General features: G+C 43.1%; 1 protein-coding gene across 1 annotated transcript in view; it reads right to left on the bottom strand.

Moving 5' to 3' along the window:
- The window catches only part of LOC112246888 (protein unc-13 homolog A-like), a 101,497-nt gene that overhangs the window by 37,974 nt on the left and 40,653 nt on the right, over positions 1-22,870 (bottom strand). The window contains exons 4-14 of the mRNA XM_042308347.1: positions 21,508-21,625; positions 21,001-21,124; positions 20,061-20,131; positions 19,750-19,816; positions 18,504-18,533; positions 9,408-9,612; positions 4,855-5,895; positions 3,504-3,606; positions 2,686-2,784; positions 1,335-1,378; positions 547-625 (exon numbers count right to left, since the gene is read on the bottom strand). Of these exons, the coding sequence (XP_042164281.1) occupies positions 547-625; positions 1,335-1,378; positions 2,686-2,784; positions 3,504-3,606; positions 4,855-5,895; positions 9,408-9,612; positions 18,504-18,533; positions 19,750-19,816; positions 20,061-20,131; positions 21,001-21,124; positions 21,508-21,625 (1,981 nt within the window). The remainder of the gene's footprint in view (positions 1-546; positions 626-1,334; positions 1,379-2,685; positions 2,785-3,503; positions 3,607-4,854; positions 5,896-9,407; positions 9,613-18,503; positions 18,534-19,749; positions 19,817-20,060; positions 20,132-21,000; positions 21,125-21,507; positions 21,626-22,870) is intronic.

Consider the following 22,870-nt stretch of genomic DNA (forward strand, 5'->3'; position numbering starts at 1 on the left):
CATATGTTAGCAAACAAACACCATATCAGAATTGTATATAGCATATTGATTTATACTCATGTCTCGTTGAGTGGCATGTGATAATGTTGATATAGAATGTATAAGAAAGGGGAAGGAGGCAGAGGGTGTGTATGTAAATGAATGTGTGTGTGCCTGTTTTGTCTGTGTGTTAAACAGCTTTTAGTTTTTAATATATTCTTCCCTCTTCCTCCTTTTACGAACGTAGGCATCTTATTCGCTGCTTGACAGCTATATGACTCAGGTGGAGGATGCCACAGTTAGAGTCATGGCTATAGACTTCCTGTCACACCATCCACTGCAAAATGGTAATCCCTAATTTTGTGCCATGGTTTCACAATTTCCCAGGACATAAGACTGGCTAAAGAGTGAGCGGGTGTGATGTCTGTGGGAGGGAGCTAGGTCCCCAGAGTACTGCAGAGGAAACGGAACAGACAGAAAGGCCAATAATGGCAGTAATGATTCCAAAAGGGGGGGGGGTGGCATGTGCCAAGGTAAAGTTGCTGTGGTGTGTGTGTGGTCTCTTACGAGGTCTCTGACCAGGGTGGGGCCTTTCTTCTTGCGTAGGTCAGGCATGCTGTCGATGCTGTACAGAACCTCTCCTACCCTGAGCAGGTAAAACAACCTTACTGTTATACACCAGCCAACAAATATACTGTATACCCCTCAGACCTATATCCGCTGCTACGGATAAGTTTAGACTATTTTGTTCAAGTGAAATGATGATGTCAAGGTGCTCCAGATGTTTTTTTATCGCTATTTTCTTTTAAAACTGGACAATAATGTATGACTAATCTAATACTTATTCTATTCTATACATGAAGCTCTTGAGAGGGTGGTCACTTCCTGGCCATACTCATTTGAACAGTGAAACCAAGGTGACCCAAATGTATATATGCAATAAATACTCCACCTGAATGAGCAGCCAGATGTGTATTTGGCTAACTGAGCGTGCATATATTGGACTGGTTACTTTCAATGCAGCTGCGGTCACACTCTAAAATAAGGTCTGCCATTTACAAATGAGCTGCCAGTCCACTTAGGGCACCCAGCAAATCAGTCAATACACACTGGACTGGAGCCAGTGGATGAAACTATCCTCTATTTTAAGAGGAAAATCTGAAAATGTACACTTTACAGTATTACATATTCACAGGAGTGGCAATCATTTATTTATTGATTGTTGTACTACACTAGTTAGTATAGCATTTACTGTAAGTATGTAAATCTCATTGTGGTAACTGCACTGAGCTGCCGTGATAGAGTGGTAGTTACTGTATGTGATCTTTTGTTGTGAGCAGTGATGGGTAACTCACCCTCCTTTACCAAACCATAAGGAATTGGATGTCTCTCCTCGTGCCTGGAGAAAGAAGGGGAAGAGGGAGAGAGAAAGAAGACCGGGAGGAGGGAGGGAGGGAGGGAAGAGTACAGTTATATCTGGGAGATTAAAATCTTTCACTTAACGTTTGAAATCTATTTCCTCCATATGCAGAGCATGTCCAGAATGCACCAGAGGACAGCATTTAGCTGGTAAATTTGATTTTTTTTTGTGGGGGAAGATGCCCCCGAGCCCCCTAACAGGGAAATCAAGACCATCTTCACCACTGATGACTACCTCCGACAACATTCTTAAAGCTGCACTATCTATTAATCTTCTTCTCTCAATGTAAAAGACCTTCTTCCTCTCTCCCTCCCACCCACTCCAGCTCTTTCCTGTCATAGAGCTAAATTAGACCTAATAAACTGAAATCACTTCTATAGAGACCTTCTACTAAAGAACCCATTCAGAACTCAGAACTCCAGGTGAGTGAACTATCTGTCCAATCAATAACATAAAATGATCAATCAACCACAAAGGAGGAAAGAAAACCAGCCTTTCTTTGTCCCTCAAAAGGCCTGGAATTGAGCAGCTCTGCCATAGATCTATATGTGTTATTAAAGCGACAGTCTATGATTCTGAAACCCCCCCAGCTAAATTCTTCAAGGATCAATGGCTAGATATCACTAATTCAAAAGTCAAAACACTGATCTACCAGTTCCGGACTGTAGCATTAACTGAACAGACCGTCACAGCAATCAAATGTACTTTTATCTCGCGCTAGCTACGGCCCTCATCACACATTCAGACTCCCATCCTCCAGCTCAGGGTCAGAGAATAACCATAGAGAAAGAGAGAATTGTTACTCATTCAACCTTGGGATTCTGCCTCCCTCATCCTAACTCTGTTTGTCTGGTTTTATTGAAAGCCAGATTGAATCTGCTCAGGCCCTTCTTAAACCCATAGATTAAGAAAAAATATAATTAATAAATACTGAAAGGAAAATTAATTCCAACTGCATACTGCTTAAAAACATAAACCGGTATAAAAAAGTTAAATGTTTTTGATTGATTTTGCAAGCGTTCACTACAAAAGGTATTGATGGAAAGGTTTCTTGACAATTTCACCTGACTGTAGTTAACGCCTTCGAGCTTGGAGATTGTTGAGAGATTGTTACAGTTATAAAATCATAATAATGAATGTGCAGAGTATTCAAACCATGAAATTCAAACAAATTAAACATTGTACAAGACAATACAGCATAGTTGTTATGAAGTGAAATTGAAGATTGAAGTGAAAATGTGTGCACCGCAGGACATTAATGAAAAATCATTGGCCAACAAGTCCACCATTCTCTTGAGCAACCAATCATTGTACCCACCTGTCAATCTGCTCCAATCATGGCCGACCAGAGTGCATGTGATTATCGCTATGGCAATGACATGAAACTGGAAAGAAAACAAAGTAGTGGGACAAACGAAAAAGGGGGGAGGAAAGCAAAGTGACAAAACCCACATAAAACATCAAAGCAAGTGTTTATTCATTCAATTAAAACAGAATGATTAGCAAAATGATGTGAATAAATCAATCAAACTAAAAGTTCAAATCAAATGTTTTAGCAGTTCCGTGAGACAGAGAGTTATTTTCCATACTAAGGGAAAATGTGCACCACCATCTATAGAAAATGTATTTTCAGATCATTTAAAATATTGATTGTATGCTGCAAAACACATTAGGTCTGCACTGCGGTGTCTAAATGTACTTTCAAAATACTCTCGGGAACCCATTCACTCTAGCTTTTGGAGTAAATAATGCATATCACATTCATTTTTCAAAGCTGTGCAGAAAGTACTTAGAGACTTTTAGAATGTTTCTGCTACTGTCCCCTCTCTTCTTCTCCACACCTGAATGAAGCACTTTGGATGGGACTGGGGTTGGAAACAAGGCTGGTAGGAGTGGGTTGGTAGACTAGATAGGGCCGGGGCTGAATTTAGGGCTGGCGTGTTAGGCAAGGGTTAGGGGATGGGGCTGGGGTTGAAGTTGAGGTTAGGCTTAGGGATGTGGATATGACTGGGGCTGGATCAGGCACAGGGACAGTAGTACACAGGTCTTGGGCCAGTAGTATAGGACTGGGACATGGGAACAAGGTTTGAGTGTGATACCTTACCTCTCGAAGCTGCTGTTGGACCTTGTTGATGATTCGTCGCCAGTTCTCCCTAGCCCTTACAGACGGGTCCACCGGCTCCTTGGGCTCCTCATCTACAGGAGGACTACAAGGATAAGAGCAGGTCTGAGAACAACTCTATATCTGGGGCCGAAATTACCCCTTTGTCCCTATATAGTGCATTACTTTTGAACATTTGTACATTTCTCTACATTTTAGTCATTTAGCAGATGCTCTTATCCAGAGCGACTTAAAGTTCATGCATTCATCTTAAGGTACACTATATATACAAAAGTACGTGGACATCCCATAAATTCGGCTGGAGTGGTGTAACGCCCGCCGCCATTGGACTCTGGAGCAGTGGAGTGATTAATCACGCTTCATCATCTGGCAGTCCGACGGACTAATCTGGTTTTGGCGGATATCAGGAGTACGCTATCTGCCCAAATGCATAGTGCCAACTGTAAAGTTTGGTGGAGGAGGAACAATGGTCTGGGGCTGTTTTTCATGGTTCAGGCCTCTTAGTTCTAGTGAAGGGAAATCTTAACGCTGCAGCATACAATGACATTCTTGACGATTCTATGCTTCCAACTTTGTGGCAACAGTTTGGGGAAGGCCCTTCCTGTTTCAGCATGTCAATGCACTCGTGCACAAAGCGAGGTCCATACATAAATGCTTTTTCAAGATCGGTGTGGAAGAGCATGACTGGCATGCAACAGAGCCCTGACCTCAACCCCATCAAACACCTTTGGGATGAATTGGAATGCCAACCGCGAGCCAGGCCTAATCACCGAACATCAGTGCCTGACCTCACTAATACTCTTGTGGCTGAATGGAAGCAAACTCCGCAGCAATGTTCCAACATCTAGTGGAAAGCCTTCCCAAAAGAGTGGAGGCTGTTATAGCAGCAAAGGGGGGACCAACTCCATATTAATACCTATGATTTTGGAATGACATGTTTGACGAGTTGGTGTCCACATACTTTTAGATATGTAGTGTAGTTAGGTTAGATAACCACATTTCACAGTTAGCTGCTTTATTGAGGATAAAATGTACTATCAGCAGTCAGTGCTAGCAGGAAAAGACAAGAGCAAGTGTTATTTCAGGAAAGGAAAGTTTTTAGTTTTTTTTTTTTTAAATGTGTTTTTAAGAGGAACGGAGGGGGGTTCTGTGGGGTTAATCAAGACACTTCGTCAAAATGTCCCTGGTCAAAAGTAGTGCACTGGAAGGGAATAGGGGGCCATTTCAGATGCACCCCTATGTGCTTTTTCACAGTCCACCCAATATGGTGGCCCAATAAACAAAGCCCCTTCTGCGCATGGAGAACAGAAAAATATTTGAGATGGGGGTTTACCTCTCTGGGAGGGGTTCCTCCTCCTCTACGGGGGTGGGGGGGCGACTCTCGTCATACCGTTGGTCCTCATCTTCCATGGGGTGCTCCTCCTCTGTCGGGGTCCTAATTTTTTGGGGAAGGGGTTTGTCTTCCTCTAGCAGGAGTTGGTCCTCCGGCAGGGGGGGTTTGGCATCAGGGCCCTCTGATTGGGTGGTTGTATGTGCAACAGAGGGAGAGGTAGTGGAGGTGGTCAGCTGAGAGGGGGGGCCAGTGGTTGTGGACTGGGGCCCATGGGAGGTAGTGGCGGGGTGAGATGGGGGGATGGAGGAGGCAGACTGGGGATGGGGTTGTGATGCTGGGGGGTGAGCCTGAGCAGGTTGGGCAGTAGGGACTCCAGAAGACAGGAAAGAGGAGGCCAGGCCTGTTACTGCTGCTGAGAAGGGTTTGGCCATGGAGAAGAAGGACTGGGCTGGGGAAGGGGCTGGCTGGGTATGAGACTGGGCTTGAGGGGCCTGGGTGGATGGCTGTCCAGGGGGCTGTCCTCCTGGAGCCATGCCCGGAGGGTGGGCCAGATTTGGGGCATGGCTGGGCGGTTGGCTGGGTGGCGCCTGCTGTTGATGTAGAGAGGGCTGTTTCTGCAGAGGGGGTCTAGAAGCACCTGGGACGTCCAGTGTGGGGGGTGCCGTGCTGGTGGGGGTAGGGGTGTAGGGGATATCCTCACTGAGGGTCCCATCCAGAAGATAATCCTCATCGTCATATATGTGCCCCTCTCCTTCATTCGCCACCTCTTCCTCATACAGACCACCATCATCCTCCTCATAGATGGCCCCCTCCTCACCCCCATCCTTACTGTAGCCCCCCTCGTCACTATACGCCCCCTGGGTCTCATCGGGGTCCCAGTCGGGAGAACCTTTGCTGTAGCTGACAGAGGAGTGGCAGGAGTGGTAGGAGTCATTCTCATCATAAGGGTCTCGCTCTCTGTATTCCGGGCCGTACTCCTCCTCACTCAGCTGGCTGCTGCAGTGACTCAACTCTGCAGACGATGCATAGCTTCCCGTCGGACTGGTTAGGAAGGGGGAGCAAGACAGGGAAACGAAGATAAATGGCGAGAGAGAGAAGAGAGAAGGAAGTGAGAATGTGGAGAGAGGATGAGAGGCAGGGTGGAGGAACACAGAAGAGGGAAGGAAGGACAAAATAATAAGAAGCAGTAACCAACATGGAGGGACAGACAGAGACTTTCCCAAGGTACACAATGTCCAGAGCATCCCTGAGCAATAGTAAAACGCTCTGCTATAACACCTGACTGTGAAGGTAAAACTGATGGTTAATCAATGAGAGTTCATTGCAGTATCAGACAGAGATAAATAAAATAAGGGAAATAGGGAGAGAGAAATAAATAAGAGCAGAACAGAAAGGTGAGGGACCTCCAGAAAGCTGACAAATTACAAAGAACAAGCATCCTCACAGGGAGCAAAGACAGGAGTATTTGCAGTATACTCCATGTTAAATTAAGCTATTAAAAAAATTATAGAGAGAGGGAGAGAGCGAGAGAGGGAGAAGGTGCAAGAGGGGGTGAGCAGAGAAGAGAGAAAGGTAAAGGAAAGGATACAGACACCTATAAACACTCACTGGCCATGTCCGAAATCCCATACTTACATTCTAAATAGTAGGCTTTTTGGGTATCTGAAAATAGAACGTTTTAAAGTTCAATCCAATACAGGCTTGACTGAATGAACAACAAAGACGGAATGCAATATCACATTTTATTAAATATTTTGGAGAATGGCCTCGTCTCCAAGGGAAGATCCTTGGAGCCAGATGTGATGGCAGGTAGCCCTATACTCCGAGTCAATATTCACGTAAAAATAAAAAATAAGAAATTCTCCTCTCCCAAAATTTGGTGGAAAACAAACATTCTTTCCAATTGACCTCCACTGTAAAAGAGCCAACTTCGTCGTCGAGTTGGGGTTATACAGAAATAACAAAACATACCGAAAAGCTGCTCTGTTGTTCAATGTAAAGTACCAGTCAAAAGTTTGGACACCTTCTCATTGAAGGGTTTCTCTTTATTTTTACTATTAAGACATCAAAACTATGAAATAACACATATGGATTCATGTAAGTAACCAAAAAAGTGTTAAATCAAAATATACTTTATATTTGAGATTCTTCAAAGTATCTACCCCTATTTGGTAAAAGACCATGTCCATATTATGGCAAGAACAGCTCAAATAAGCAAAAGAGAAACGACAGTACATCATTACTTTAAGACATGAAGGTCAGTCAATCCGGAAAATTTCAAGAACTTTGATAGTTTCATGAAGTGCAGTCGCAAATATCATCAAGCGCTATGATGAAACTGGCTCTCATGAGGACCACCACAGGAAAAAACCCAGAGTTACCTCTGCTGCAGAGGAAATGTTCATTAGAGAGTTACCAGCCTCAGAAATTGCTGCCCAAATAAATGCTTCACAGAGTTCAAGTAACAGACACATCTCAACATCAACTGTTCAGAGGAGACTATTTGACTCAGGCCTTCATGGTCGAATTGCTGCAAAGAAACCACTACTAAAAGGACACCAATAAGAAGAAGAATACTTGCTTGCGCCAAGAAACACGAGCAATGGACAGGATTAGAAAGGATTAGAAATCTGTCCTTTGGTCTGTTGAGTCCAAACTTGAGATTTTTGATTCCAACCACTGTGTCTTTGTGAAATGAGAGTAGGTGAACGGATGATCTCCGCATGCATGGTTCCCATCGTGAAGCATGGAGGAGGTGGTGTGATGGTGTGCTTTGCTGGTGTCACTGTGATTTATTTAGAATTGAAGGCACACTTAACCAGCATGGCTAACACAGCATTCTGCAGCGATATGCCATCCCATCTGGTTTGTGCTTAGTGGGACTATCATTTGTTTTTCAACAGGACAATGAACCAACACACCTCGTGCAGGCAATACATTGGACCACTGCTACTCTAAATTCCGCGATGCGGAAAATCCGACCACAACTCCATCTTGCTCCTACCGTCCTATAGGCAGAAACTCAAACAGGATATACCCATTACTAGAACCATTCAACGCTGGTCTGACCAATCGGAATCCATGCTTCAAGATCATTTTGATCATGCGGACTGGGAAATGTTCTGGGCAGCCTCAGACAATAACCTTGATCTATACGCTGACTCGGTGAGTGAGTAAATAAGGAGGTGCATTGGAGATGTACCCACTGTGAAACCTACCCTAACTATTAAAACCTACCCTAACAAAAAACCATGGATGGATGGCGGCATTCGAGCAAAACTGAAAGCGCGAACCACCGCATCTAACCATTGAAAGAGGACTGGGAATATGGCCGAATATAAACAGTGTAGTTATTCCCTCCACAAGGCAATCAAACAAGCGAAATATTGGTACAGGGACAAAGTGGAGTCACAATTTAATGGCTCAGACACGAAACGTATGTGGCAGGGTCTACAGGCAATTACGTACTACAAAAACAAAACCAGCCACGTCACGGACACCGACGTCTTGCTTCCAAACAAACGAAACACCTTCTTTGCCCACTTTGAGGATAATGCAGTGCCACCGACGCAGCCCGCTAACAAGGACTGCGGGCCCCTCCCCTCCTTCTCTGCGGCTGACATGAGTAAGACATTTAAACGTGTTAACCCTCACAAGGCTGCTGGCACAGACGACATCCCTAGCTGCGTCCAAAGAGCATGCGCAGACCAGCTGGCTGGTGTGTTCACATCAATCCCCCAAAATAACAGGCCCTAAAGTTACTATAGCTGGTTGGGAGGTGGATGGTTGGCGAAAACAGCAATTGAGAGAACGAGGGTAAGTTGACATATAAATACATCCAAAGATTTACGCCCATTGGTTGAGAGGGAGGAATGTGATAATTGCAAAAGTGAGCCCATAGATTAAACAGCAAGCCTGAGGAATGTATATTATTGTTCCGTGCTTATAGGTTATAAGGTAAATAGGTGAATGCCATTCCACACATGGCTAATAGGAAAGAGCAGAAGAAAAAATGTGGTATGGTGATGATGATTTGTTTGTATTCATTCACACTATGCCCGTAGAATAGGAAACAATATGAATGATGTTATGCTAACTGGATGAAGTTAAACTTTCGTGAACTATATTATGTTTATGCTTTAAATGCCACAATGTCTTACTACTCCATACTGAGAAGGCGAAATGAGTATCTTGATATCTGTTGCTTACTGCATACGTTTGTACTAAACAGTACGTTCTAAATAGTATGTAGTACGATTAGTACACAGTATTTAGTTTAGGAAAGTAGTAGGCAAGCCACATTTCAGACATGGCTGCACGCACGCACGCACACACACACACACACACATGAGATTGTTTGTTGAATAATGCATGAAGAAGCAGCGAGAGAGAGAGACAGGCCAGGGAACTCAGTCAGGGAACCAAATCAGGGAACCCAGGCAGGGGAGTGTGTCTTTTCCTCAGCCCGAGGGGAGCAGGCCTGCAAGGCAAGCACTGAGCTGGAGCAGGAGATCAAGCAGCAAAAAAATAGAGGGGAGTAGGACAACACACACCTGATGGCCCTCTGGTGGTAGTCAAGGGGTTCACAGCTGTTAGAGGGGGGGTAGGAGGAGGGGCGGTTCTGCTGGTCTCTGATGGGGTACTGGTGGACGGAGGCATTGGGCTGGGACGTGGTGTAGTAAGGAGGAGGGATGCCATTACTGGTCTCACTGCGATAGTCACTGTCTCTGTCATCCACAGCACTGTCTGGGTCCTCATCTGGAGGGGAGGGGGGGAACACATTCAATAAATTATTATTCAATTAAATCAGGGCCCTGACAAGGGCCCTCCCTTGTCACTGTTCACAAGGGACAACTCCCTTGGGGCAGGAAGAAACCTTGAGAGGAACCAGACATATGAGAATAACTGGTCAATGAACAGTGTGGAGGTCTGCAACACTGATTCTTTCTATTCTCTCCCTCTAATCAGAGACTAACATAGACCTGAAAGTGAAAGTGAAGCGGTCCCTCCTGAGAGAGTGGGTATAGGAGAGAGTGGGTGAGACTAAAACTACATTTACATTGTGGAGATCCGGGACTGTCGTTCACTCAGACAGTCTAGACTCAGCTCATTTGGACTGGTTCAGATTTAAAAAGATTGGAGCCTGTTCACATAGGAATCTGACAAAATCTTGCCCGGTCATACTGCCCGACTGTTAGAATCCAGTTTTTATTTATTTAACCTTCATTTTAACAGGGAAATCCCATTTAGACCAAGGCCTCTTTTACAAGGGAGCCGTGTATGTACATAAATTATACAACATATACAAAAACAAAAGTAATAAAAAACATGCAATATTTACAAGAAATTTAAGCAATCACATTCCTCAAGATGGATGTTCTCCATCAACATCTTGAACTGGCCTAGAGGTAAAAAAGCATCAAGGTGCAGAGAGCTCTGCAGATCATTCCATACACGGGGCGCAAAAAAAACTGAATGCAGATTTACCGAATTCCGTAGAGATCAATGGGATCTCTAGAGTTAGCCATCCCTGTGTTCTGATGACTCATATGTCTGTAATTTAACAATGAAGGTATGTCGGAAGTTTATGCAAGAGGGCTTTATAAACAAAAATAGAGCAGTGTATCGATCTACGAGACTTAACAGGGCCAGCCTACTTTCTGATATAGGATGCGATAATGTATACTGAACCTGTGGCCCGTAATAAAGCGAAGTGGGCTGTGGTAAATTGCATCTAATGGTTTCAGTGTAGTTGCAGCTGCATTCATATGTATTGTGTCACCGTAGTCTAGCACCGCCAGGAAATTTAAATGAATTATCTGATTTCGGCTGTTCAGGGATGATCTAGTTCTAGAGAAGAAGCCTATTTTTATTCTCAACTGCTTAACCAACTCATCCATATGCTTTTAAAAAGATAACATTTCATCAATCCAGATGCGCAGATATTTATAAGAGGGGACACGATCAATGTGGGCACCATACAATGTACATATACGTAAAACCTCAGATATATTTTTAAGTGAATTGGAAAACATCATGTACTTTGTTTTACCTGTATTAAGTACCAATTTCAGTTCAACAAAGGCTTTCTGCAAAGCAACAAAAGGCAGATTGCAGCTCTGAAAAATCCCGGGAAACCTTGTGGGCAATAGCACAACAGTGCTCAGACTAATATTATTCTGTTTGTCCTGTGGGTACCTTTGCCACTGTTCCACCCCTTGTGTGTTGCGCTGTCATGGTGTATTTACAAGTGTATGTTCTTTTTTTTGCAGAAAGACCAATATTATTTATATTGACAGTAAAAAGTACAGGACCTAAAATATACCCGTGGGAAACTTGACTTAACACCATCAAAAAATACAGTGTCCTGTTTGTCAGGTAGTTTTTAAACCGTTACATGATGCCTGATCCAGGCCAATTACAGACAACCTTTGAATTAGTAAAGAGTGGATGACAGTTTTGAATGCTTTAGACAAGTCAATGAATACAGCAACAGTGTTTCTTCCTAGCCAAAAATTTACGACATCATGTAAAACCAGTGATGCTGTTGTGATGGTACTATGCCCTGGTCTGAAGTTCCCCTGATGTACATTTAGAATAGATTTGGAAGTTAAGAAGTACTGTGTCAAGAATTCAAATGTGTTAGCTAGGCAAGAAAGTTTACAAATAGGGCTAATAATTATTAAGGTCACAAGGGTCACCACCTTTGTAAAGGGGAAGAACATGGGCCACTTTCCAGACCTTCGGGATAGCACCAGAGACAATCATCAAGTAAAAAAATGTGTCAATGATTGCGCAATAAGAGGAGCAGAAAGCTGCACTAAGAAGTTGTCAAGCAAATCTTCCCCAATGGATTTTTTTACATCAATTTTAGCAAGGCGTTTAGTACATCAAAAACAGAAAATGTATGAAATGATTGTATTGTAGTTGACAGGGTTTCCATTAAGCAAACTAATGTTTGGGAGAGGGGAAGAATGTGGTCTGACTAAACTAAACTAACTAAAGGGTCAGTTAAAACACTATTTCTTTCAAATAGGAAGCCTGCAGAGATAAAATGCTAATTAAATGTATCACGTATCTATCTTTGTTCAGTAATGATGCCAGTGCCAGACAACTTGATTAGGCAGGAAATTGGTGGAATTTCCACTGTTCAGTGCATTAACTATTTCCCAAAATGTAGCTGGATCATTAGCAGTGTCTGAAATAGAATTTAGAAAGTAGCTCGACTTTGCTTTCTTAATTGAGGAAGTGCATTTATTTCTCATTTGCCTGAGAAGCTGACAATCAGATATCGAGTCAGTTTGTCTAGCCCAGGCCTGATTTCTCATTATAATGAAGTCAGAAAGCTTTGAAGGATTTTGATTCTTTTTTTTTTTTTTTTTTTAACTCTAAGGCATTTAAAGGGGGCAAGTCTATCCGCCAGAGAGACAAAGATAAATAAGAAGAATTCCAAGGTTAATTCAGGGTCAGGTATGCAACTGACAAAGGAAAACTCAGAGCAATAGTCTACCCTTGGGGAGAGACAATTTTCAAATGTATTTTCATAATTACACAAGAATCTGAATTTTTCTGCTTTGTATCTGCACAAGGCGTGATCGCTAATTGCATTAGGCAATAGGAGAGTGATCGCTAATTGCATTAGAAAAGACACCATTTGACAAGTCCTTGTGCAGTCTCTCAGAATAAGATCACAGGGTTTTTTTCTGGATAAAAAAGGGGTTTTCAGGCAATGGCCATGGTTGGCCCGTCAGCATGGCTAAATTGTAGAGAATTTTTGTTGTTGCATTTTAAAGCCAATTTCCTGCAATTCTACAAATTTCTCCATGGAGCTGAGAGAAACTTTTGCAGTTTTAAAGCAAATTTCCTATTATTTTACACATTTTGCCATGGAGCTGAGAGAAAATGTTTAACTTTTTACATGACATTTTGCCAAGGCTAATGCTGCGTTATTTTGCTCAAACATAATAAGAAAAGCAATACTGCTAAATTCACTGTTTTGGGAATTTCAATTCTCCCTGACCGTTTTATATTGATGATTGTTAATTCTCAAAGATTATATTATATACAGTTGAAGTTTACATACACTTATGTTGGAGTCATTAAAACTCGTTATTCAACCACTCCAACCAAATTTCTTGTTAACTATAGTTTAGGTTAGGACACCTACTTTATGCATGACACAAGTAATTTTTCCAACAATTGTTTACAGACAGATGATTTCACTGTATCTCAATTCCAGTGGGTCAGAAGTTAACATACACTAAGTTGACTGACTACTTAGGCAACCCGAAAAAAAATGCTTAGCTGACCAACTCCAAAGAATTGCAATGGCAGAAAAATCCCTGGATCAATCAGTGAGGAATTTGATAGTTAAAGATGTACTCTCAAACTTCTGTATCATTTCAGCCAGGAGTTTTGAAAGTGGTGCTCACGAGTAAAAAGTACAATTGCGTACTACGTCATCCTTTTCATGTTACACATTTAGCAATTTGTATAATATCATATGAATTTTGCAATTCGTGCAAAGATGCAGGTGGCTTTGGAAATTAGTTGAGTCAGGTTAAAGTCAAGACAAATATTCTGTGTTTATTTCACAAATATAGCCACCCCTCCCCCCTTTTCCATCTATCACACCTGAAAATGTTGTAATCAGTTATTTCAAGGTCCTTATCCATAATCTAACAATTGAGCCAGGTCTCTGTGAGAACCAGAATATCAGGGCTCGTGACAAGCACCCAGACATCAAGAAGGTCCATATTTGACATCAAAGATGTCTGTCTGTTGAGATGAGTCTCAATTATGCCACATGGTTGAAAAGAGAACATCATTACTTTATTGTACCACAGAGGAATACCTTTTTACAATGCTGCACAAGCATGACCTGCAGAAACCACTCATTCAGTGCCCACTCAGCACAGCGGCCATTCCAGCTAATGTGGACCATCTCAACTCCAACCATAGAACTCATATAGAGCTCATCTCTCCCGGTCACCCATTTTCCTGTGTAAACAGAAGAGGCATACTGAGCTTTTCCCACACAAGAGAGTGGGATGGAGATTATTCTGGAGGAGTTTTAAAATATTGTTTTTTAGTTACAGTATACAGTGTACTTAAAAAGATGAGAGAGGCCTGTAATTTTCATCATAGGTACACTTCAACTATGACAGGCCAAATTAGATTTTTTTTCTCCAGAAAATCACATTGTAGGATTTTTTATGAATTTATTTGCAAATTATGGTGGAAAATAAGTATTTGGTCACCTACAAACAAGCAAGATTTCTGGCTCTCACAGACCTGTAACTTCTTCTTTAAGAGGCTCCTCTGTCCTCCACTCGTTACCTGTATTAATGGCACCTGTTTGAACTTGTTATCAGTATAAAAGGCACCTGTCCACAACCTCAAACAGTCACACTCCACACTCCACTATGGCCAAGACCAAAGAGCTGTCAAAGGACACCAGAAACAAAATTGTAGACCTGCACCAGGCTGGGAAGACTGAATCTGCAATAGGTAAGCAGCTTGGTTTGAAGAAATCAACTGTGGGAGCAATTATTAGGAAATGGAAGATATACAAGACCACTGATAATCTCCCTCGATCTGGGGCTCCACGCAAGATCTCACCCCGTGGGGTAAAAATGATAACAAGAACAGTGAGCAAAAATCCCAGAACCACACGGGTGGACCTAGTGAATGACCTGCCGAAAGCTGGGACCAAAGTAACAAAGCCTACCATCAGTAACACACTACGCCGCCAGGGACTCAAATCCTGCCGTGCCAGACGTGTCCCCCCTGCTTAAGCCAGTACATGTCCAGGCCCGTCTGAAGTTTGCTAGAGAGCATTTGGATGATCCAGAAGAAGATTGGGAGAATGTCATATGGTCAGATGAAACCAAAATATAACTTTTAGGTAAAAACTCAAATCGTCGTGTTTGGAGGACAAAGAATGCTGAGTGGCATCCAAAGAACACCATACCTACTGTGAAGCATGGGGGTGGAAACATCATGCTTTGGGGCTGTTTTTCTGCAAAGGGACCAGGTCGACAGATCCGTTTAAAAGAAAGAATGAATGGGGCCATATATCGTGAGATTTTGAGTGAAAACCTCCTTCCATCAGCAAGGCATTGAAGATGAAACGTGGCTGGGTCTTTCAGCATGACAATGATCCCAAACACACCGCCCGGGCAACGAAGGAGTGGCTTCGTAAGAAGCATTTCAAGGTCCTGGAGTGGCCTAGCCAGTCTCCAGATCTCAACCCCATAGAAAATCTTTGGAGGAAGTTGAAAGTCAGTGTTGCCCAGCAACAGCCCCAAAACATCACTGCTCTAGAGGAGATCTCCATGGAGGAATGGGCCAAAATACCAGCAACAGTGTGTGAAAACCTTGTGAAGACTTACAGAAAACGTTTGACCTCTGTCATTGCCAACAAAGGGTATATAACAAAGTATTGAGATAAACTTTTGTTATTGACCAAATACTTATTTTCCACCATAATTTGCAAATAAAAAAATCGAACAATGTGATTTTCTGGATTTTTTTTCTCATTTTGTCTGTCATAGTTGAAGTGTACCTATGATTAAAATTACAGGCCTCTCATCTTTTTAAGTGGGAGAACTTGCACAATTGGTGGCTGACTAAATACTTTTTTGCCCCACTGTATGTAATCAGGATAGCAGTTCTCTTTCATAATTTCTTCATAATCCCATGTGGCACTCAAGGACATTCAGAGACTTGTCCCGAAACCACTCCTGTGTTGTCTTCGCTGTGTGCTTAGGGACGTTGTCCTGTTGGAAGGTGAACCTTCGCCCCAGTCTGAGGTCCTGAGCCCTCTGGAGCAGATTTTCATCAAGGATCTCTCTGTACTTTGCTCCATTCACCGTTCCCTCAATTTTTGTCTAGTCTCCCATTCCCTGCCGCTGAAAAACATCCCCACAGCATGATGCTGCCACCATCATGCTTCACCGTAGGGATGGTGCCAGGTTTCCTTCAGACGTGACATTTGGCATTCAGGCCAGAGTGTTCAATCTTGGTTTCATCAGACCAGAGAATCTTGTTTCTCATGGTCAGAGTCCTTTAGGGGCCTTTTGGCAAACTCCAAGCAGGCAGTCATGTACCTTTTACTGAGGAATGGCTTCCGTCTGGCCACTCTACCATAAAGTCTTGATTGGTGGAGTGCTGCAGAGATGGTTGTTCTTCTGGAAGGTTCTCTCATCTCCACAGAGGAACTCTGGAGCTCTGTCAGAGTGACCATCGGGTTCTTGGTCACCTCCCTGACCAAGGCCCTTCTCCCCCGGTCCAAAATTCTCCCATTTAAGAATGATGGAGGCCACTGTGTTTTTGGGGACCGTCAATGCTGCACAGATCTGGTACCCTTCCCCAGATTGGTGCCTGGGCACAATCCTGTCTCGGAGCCCTACGGACCATTCCTTCAACCTCATGGCTTGTTTTTGCACTGTCAACTGTGGGACATTATATAGACGGCTGTGGGTGCCTTTCCAAATAATTTCCAATCAACTGAATTTACCACAGGTGGCCTCCAATCAAGTTGTAGAAACATGTCAAGGATGATCAATGGAAACAGGATGCACCTGTGCTCAATTTCATGTCTCATAGCAAAGGGTCTGAATACTTATGTAAATAAGGTATTTCTGTTTTGAATGTTTTATAAATTTTCAAACATTTCTAAAAACCTGTTTTCGCTTTGTCATTATGGGTTATTGTGTGTAGATTGATGAGATTTTTATTTAATACATTTTAGAATAAGGCTGTAAAGTAACAAAATGTGAAAAAAGGGAAGAGGTCAGAATACTTTCCGAATGCAGTGTATGTGAAAATGGTGAGTTTTTGTTTTATAGTAAAAAAAGATAGAGGAAGATAAGCATTTCCAATGACATCAGTGTGCATCGTGTGATTATGACCAATTGTGAGTAGGCATTTCCTACTAATTGGTTGATGTGCCATTTTCACATACAGCAGGGCAAAAAAGTATTTAGTCAGCCACCAATTGTGCAAGTTCTCCCACTTAAAAAGATGAGAGAGGTCTGTAATTTTCATCATAGGTACACTTCAACTATGACAGACAAAATGAGAAGGGGAAAAAAATCCAGAAAATCTCATTGTAGGATTTTTTATGAATTTGTTTGCAAATTATGGTGGAAAATAAGTATTTGGTCAATAACAAAAGTTTATCTTAATAATTTGTTATATACACTTTGTTGGCAATGACAGAGGTCAAACGTTTTCTGTAAGTCTTCACAAGATTTTCACACACTGTTGCTGGTATTTTGGCACATTCCTCCATGCAGATCTCCTCTAGATCAGGGGTGTTTTGGGGCTGTTGCTGGGCAACACTGACTTTCAACTCCCTCCAAAGATTTTCTATGGGGTTGAGATCTGGAGACTGGCTAGGTCACTCCAGGACCTTGAAATGCTTCTTACGAAGCCACTCCTTCGTTGCCCGGGTGGTGTGTTTGGGATCATTGTCATGCTGAAAGACCCAGCCACGTTTCATCTTCAATGCCCTTGCTGATGGAAGGAGGTTTTCACTCAAAATCTCACGATACATGGCCCCATTCATGCTTTCCTTTACACGGATCAGTCGCCCTGGTCCTTTTGCAGAAAAACAGCCCCAAAGCATGATGTTCCCACCCCCATGCTTCACAGTAGGTATGGTGTTCTTTGGATGCAACTCAGCATTCTTTGTCCTCCAAACACGACGATTTGAGTTTTTACCAAAAAGTTATATTTTGGTTTCATCTGACCATATGACATTCTCCCAATCTTCTTCTGGATCATCCAAATGCTCTCTAGCAAACTTCAGACGGGCCTGGACATGTACTGGCTTAAGCAGGGGGACACGTCTGGCACTGCAGGATTTGAGTCCTTGGCGGCGTAGTGTGTTACTGATGGTAGGCTTTGTTACTTTGGTCCAAGCTCTCTGCAGGTCATTCACTAGGTCCCCCCCGTGTGGTTCTGGGATTTTTGCTCACCGTTCTTGTGATCATTTTGACCCCACGGGGTGAGATCTTGCGTGGAGCCCCAGATCGAGGGAGATTATCAGTGGTCTTGTATGTCTTCCATTTCCTAATAATTGCTCCCACAGTTGATTTCTTCAAACCAAGCTGCTTACCTATTGCAGATTCAGTCTTCCCAGCCTGGTATAGGTCTACAATTTTGTTTCTGGTGTCCTTTGACAGCTCTTTGGTCTTGGCCATAGCGGAGTTTGGAGTGTGACTGTTTGAGGTTGTGGACAGGTGTCTTTTATACTGATAACAAGTTCAAACAGGTGCCATTAATACAGGTAACGAGTGGAGGACAGAGGAGCCTCTTAAAGAAGAGGCAGGTCTGTGAGTGCCAGAAATCTTGCTTGTTTGTAAGTGACCAAATACTTATTTTCCACCATAATTTGCAAATAAATTAATTAAAAATCCTACAATGTGATTTTCTGGATTTTTTTTTCTCATTTTGTCTGTCATAGTTGAAGTGTACCTATGATGAAAATTACAGTCCTCTCATCTTTTTAAGTGGGAGAACTTGCACAATTGGTGGCTGACTAAATACTTTTTTGCCCCACTGTATGTTGATGTTGGTGTGGTGCTGTATGATGAATATGAAGATGAAAAATTGTGAAATGTCCCATTAAGGGTACTCACTTTGTTGGTCTCCCCACAGACTCCAGTTACCTACAAAGAAACATAATGTTTTGAGAAGGATTCTGTCTTAATTATGAAACATTAGGAATGTGATTGTCACACCCTGACCTGTTTCACCGGTCTTTGTGATTGTCTCCACCCACCTCCTGGGGTCAACTGTTTTCCTCATTAGTCCGTGGGTACTTATTCCTGTGTTCCCTGCTGGTCTGTTGTCAGTTCATCAAGTCAACCAGCGTGGTTTTTTCAGTTCTACTGCTTTTTCCTCTCTTTTGCTAGTCCTCCCGGTTGTGACCCTTGCCTGTCTGGACTCTGAACCTGCCTGCCTGACTATTCTGCCTGCCCTGACCTCGAGCCTGCCTGCCACTCTGTACCTCCTGGCCTCTGACCTGGTTTTGATCTTTTGCCTGTCCACGACCACTCTTGCCTACCGCTTGGATTATAATAAATATCAGAGACTTAAACCATCTACCTCTCATGTCTGATTCTGGGTCTCGCCTTGTGCCCTTATAATGATAATTTCATGGGTTTCAGAACATTTTAATTGAACTGTTTACACCAGGGGTCCCCAATTACATTCAGCCGTGGGACGATTTTTCCTTCAGCAGACGGTCGGGGAGCCGGAACATAGTTCTAAATCATTTGTACACTGCAAATTGACCGCAATAATCCCAAACAGATATAGTATTTGACAAAAACAGAATAATTTCTAACCTTGATTACATTGGTATACGATCACATACGCAACAGTATTTATGCGTGGGAATACTTGGGAACAGATTGCCTAAATTAAAATCAATTTGAGCTTTTCTTGGTGAACAAATTGTAGGTGAACAAATTACAGGCCACCTATTGGGGATGGCTGGTGTACACTGTCTAACTACTGTTATTGTATGGTGTGCTGAAAGGGAACCTTTGGCTGAAGAGCATTGTTAGAGCCATAGCCCAGTGTCTGTCTGCCTGCCCCCCCTAGAGCTGTGTCACCACGCCCAGTAGACTTTGACACCACCAGAAATTCCGCATCCAGTGCCTCTGTATAACTAATACTCCTATTGATGTTTCACTTTCTCGATGTGGATACACACACAGACATGCAAACAAACACACATAACCATACACAAAGACACACTCTAGTGCAATCCAAATACCTCGCATTGAACTGACAGGGTGATATTGAATAGTTGACTCTCATTGGTTAATCGCTAACACCCGTCTATCAGACAAGCCCAGTGATTGGTGGATTACTCACAGCACTGTGTCCCTGGGACAGGAAGTGGTCGGTCCTGGTCTTCTTGGTATGGGTACTGGTTAGTTATCTGAAATACATACACACGTAAGTCATTCTACTGTGCAAAGCCCGAGGTGTACCAGTAATGCTTCCCAACTCTAACTACATATACTCCTCTCACACCTCAATCCAACTCTTCAAGCTATTTGTCCCACCTGCCTGTATCCCCCTCTGAGACAGATTTAAAATGACAATAGGGAAATACATAGTGGGAAAACTCAGTCTACTGTATAATAGAGGGTGATCCATAAATGTGTGCGACAACAGCTTACATCCTGATCTCTCATGGCGTTGAGTTGCTCCAGTTTTTTGGCCCAATAGCGTGCCTCCTCCTCAGGGATATCTGAAAACAAGAGCCCCACCATTTAAACAAAACAACAACAAAAAATCACACAGCTGACCAGAACACACACACACATGCTTATACCCTCACGACACGCATCTGTAATGCCACTAAGATGTATATCAGCTGTATATCAACACACACACACACACACACACACACACACACACACATGGCTAGCAGTTACCATTAAGCTTTCCACCAAGCTTTCACTTGGATAGGTATTAGTGGTTAGCCTATCACACCCATTCCCCTCAAAACTATTCTTGCCAAAGACATTGAGTGTGACTTTTCAGCCAGAACCCCACTTGACTGGTGCTCAGTCAGACAGACAGGGTTAGTTTACCAGTATTGACCAGGGGATGGGAGGCAGTGTAAAATGACACCTAATCAATGCTTGGAGACCACAGCCTGAAGTTAAGGACACAAGCAGCCATTTTAGTGACACAGATAAGTGTGTTTCTATGGGGACACATGGAATCTAATAAAACTGGTTACGGGTGAGTTTCCCCAAAAAATGAAGTACATCTTTTGATTATTGTTCATTCATAGCCTACAAGTGGGCTTTAGTGCTGAAAATAATCTTTATTTTTGGGGGAAACTGACCCTAACCCAGTTAAAGATCAGAATGCCCATTCAGGTGTGATTATGTTTACTGTAAGATGCATGACTGTGAATGTGGGAATTACTGTATTTCAAGTAGTTTTTGGGGTATGAATGGGGGTCAATTTAGTATATTCGTTACTTAATTCATTAAATTGTTCGTCTGTCCATTTATTCATTAATTTCTTTGTTAATTTGTCCATCCATCCACCCGTCTGTTCGTTAGTTTGTTAATAATTCTTTCATTGGTTCCCACCCTTACTCACCCAGAGGCAGTTCAAAGCGTGTGTCCAGCAGCACCTGGTGTAAGGTGGGGTCTTTGGTTCCACAGATATCGTTGTCCGCCATGATGGCCTGGGAGTCCAGGGTCAGCCAGTCCCCCGGACTCTCCTACACAGAAATTGAATGCATAGACCTGATATACCATTCATTATCATTGTTAGTTTGTTATTTAGATCCCAATTGTTGTACTGCATACAAAAACATTAGTCAAGTCCCAGATCTGTTTGTGCAGTCTTACCAGCTCTTCTACGGCCATTTGTCACAAAGAGTTCGTAAAACAGCACAAACAGATCTGGGAACATCCAGATCCCTGGAGCTTTCTGTGGGGACTCAGTGAGTCATTCTGATTTTTCATTCCACTAATTCTAATTCCATGGCTGGTGTACTTCATTATCCCAAGGAGTTGCTTTGCCCTGGCTTAGGGAGACATGCTCACATAGTAGCTTACTAAGTAGTATGCTAGTATGAGTATTGGGGGGGGTGTAGTGTACCACGTTTGATTGGCGGATGCTGTGCAGGGGGATCCACACTGTTCCCACCATGGTGTCCCATATTAACCCTTTATTCCACACCTCCACCGTCAGCCCCAGGTCCAGCCTGTTGATCTCACTAGAGAGAGAGAGAGAGAGAGAGAAAATGAAAGAGAGAAAAGACAGTACAGTGGAGAGAATACAAAGGAGGAAAGACAGCAGGAGAGAGAATGGGGAAGAGAGAGAAACGCTTGTGTGTGTGTCAGGAGGACAGGAATAAACTGAGTGGAAGAAGAGAGGGAGGGGAAGGGGGTGAAGGACGGGATGAGGAGAAACTAGATTGAAGAGAGGCATAAACAGCCCAGTGTTGGACATCAAAATGTGCTGTGTGATTGTAAAGATTAATCTCACACACATGCACACAAAGCTTTGTTAATACACCCCAGACCTGGCCCCAGGATAAAGTGACTAAGGGGGCAAATGAAAGGGGGCACAGTTTGGGGGGGGGGTGGTTCTTGCATTGGAATATACAGTGGGGCGAACAAGTATTTGATACACTGCCGATTTTGCAGGTTTTCCTACTTACAAAGCATGTAGAGGTCTGTAATTTTTATCATAGGTACACTTCAACTGTGAGAGACGGAATCTAAAACAAAAATCCAGAAAATCACATTGTATGATTTTTAAGTAATTCATTTGCATTTTATTGCATGACATAAGTATTTGATACATCAGAAAAGCAGAACTTAATATTTGGTACAAAAACCTTTGTTTGCAATTACAGAGATCCTACGTTACCTGTAGTTCTTGACCAGGTTTGCACACACTGCAGCAGGGATTTTGGCCCACTCTTCCATACAGACCTTCTCCAGATCCTTCAGGTTTCGGGGCTGTCGCTGGGCAATACGGACTTTCAGCTCCTTCCAAAGATTTTCTATTAGGTTCAGGTCTGGAGACTGGCTAGGCCACTCCAGGACCTTGAGATGCTTCTTACGGAGCTACTCCTTAGTTGCCCTGGCTGTGTGTTTCCGGTCGTTGTCATGCTGGAAGACCCAGCCACGACCCATCTTCAATGCTCTTACTGGGGGAAGGAGGTTGTTGGCCAAGATCTCGCGATACATGGCCCCATCCATCCTCCCCTCAATACGGTGCAGTCGTCCTGTCCCCTTTGCAGAAAAGCATCTCCAAAGAATGATGTTTCCACCGCCATGCTTCACGGTTGGGATGGTGTTCTTGGGGTTGTACTCATCCTTCTTCATCCTCCAACCACGGCGAGTGGAGTTTAGACCAAAAAGCTCTATTTTTTGGTCTCATCAGACCACACGACCTTCTCCCATTCTTCCTCTGGATCATCCAGACGGTCATTGGCAAACTTCAGACGGGC

Source organism: Oncorhynchus tshawytscha, linkage group LG28 (assembly GCF_018296145.1).
Source record: "Oncorhynchus tshawytscha isolate Ot180627B linkage group LG28, Otsh_v2.0, whole genome shotgun sequence".
Taxonomy (NCBI): Eukaryota; Metazoa; Chordata; class Actinopteri; order Salmoniformes; family Salmonidae; genus Oncorhynchus; species Oncorhynchus tshawytscha.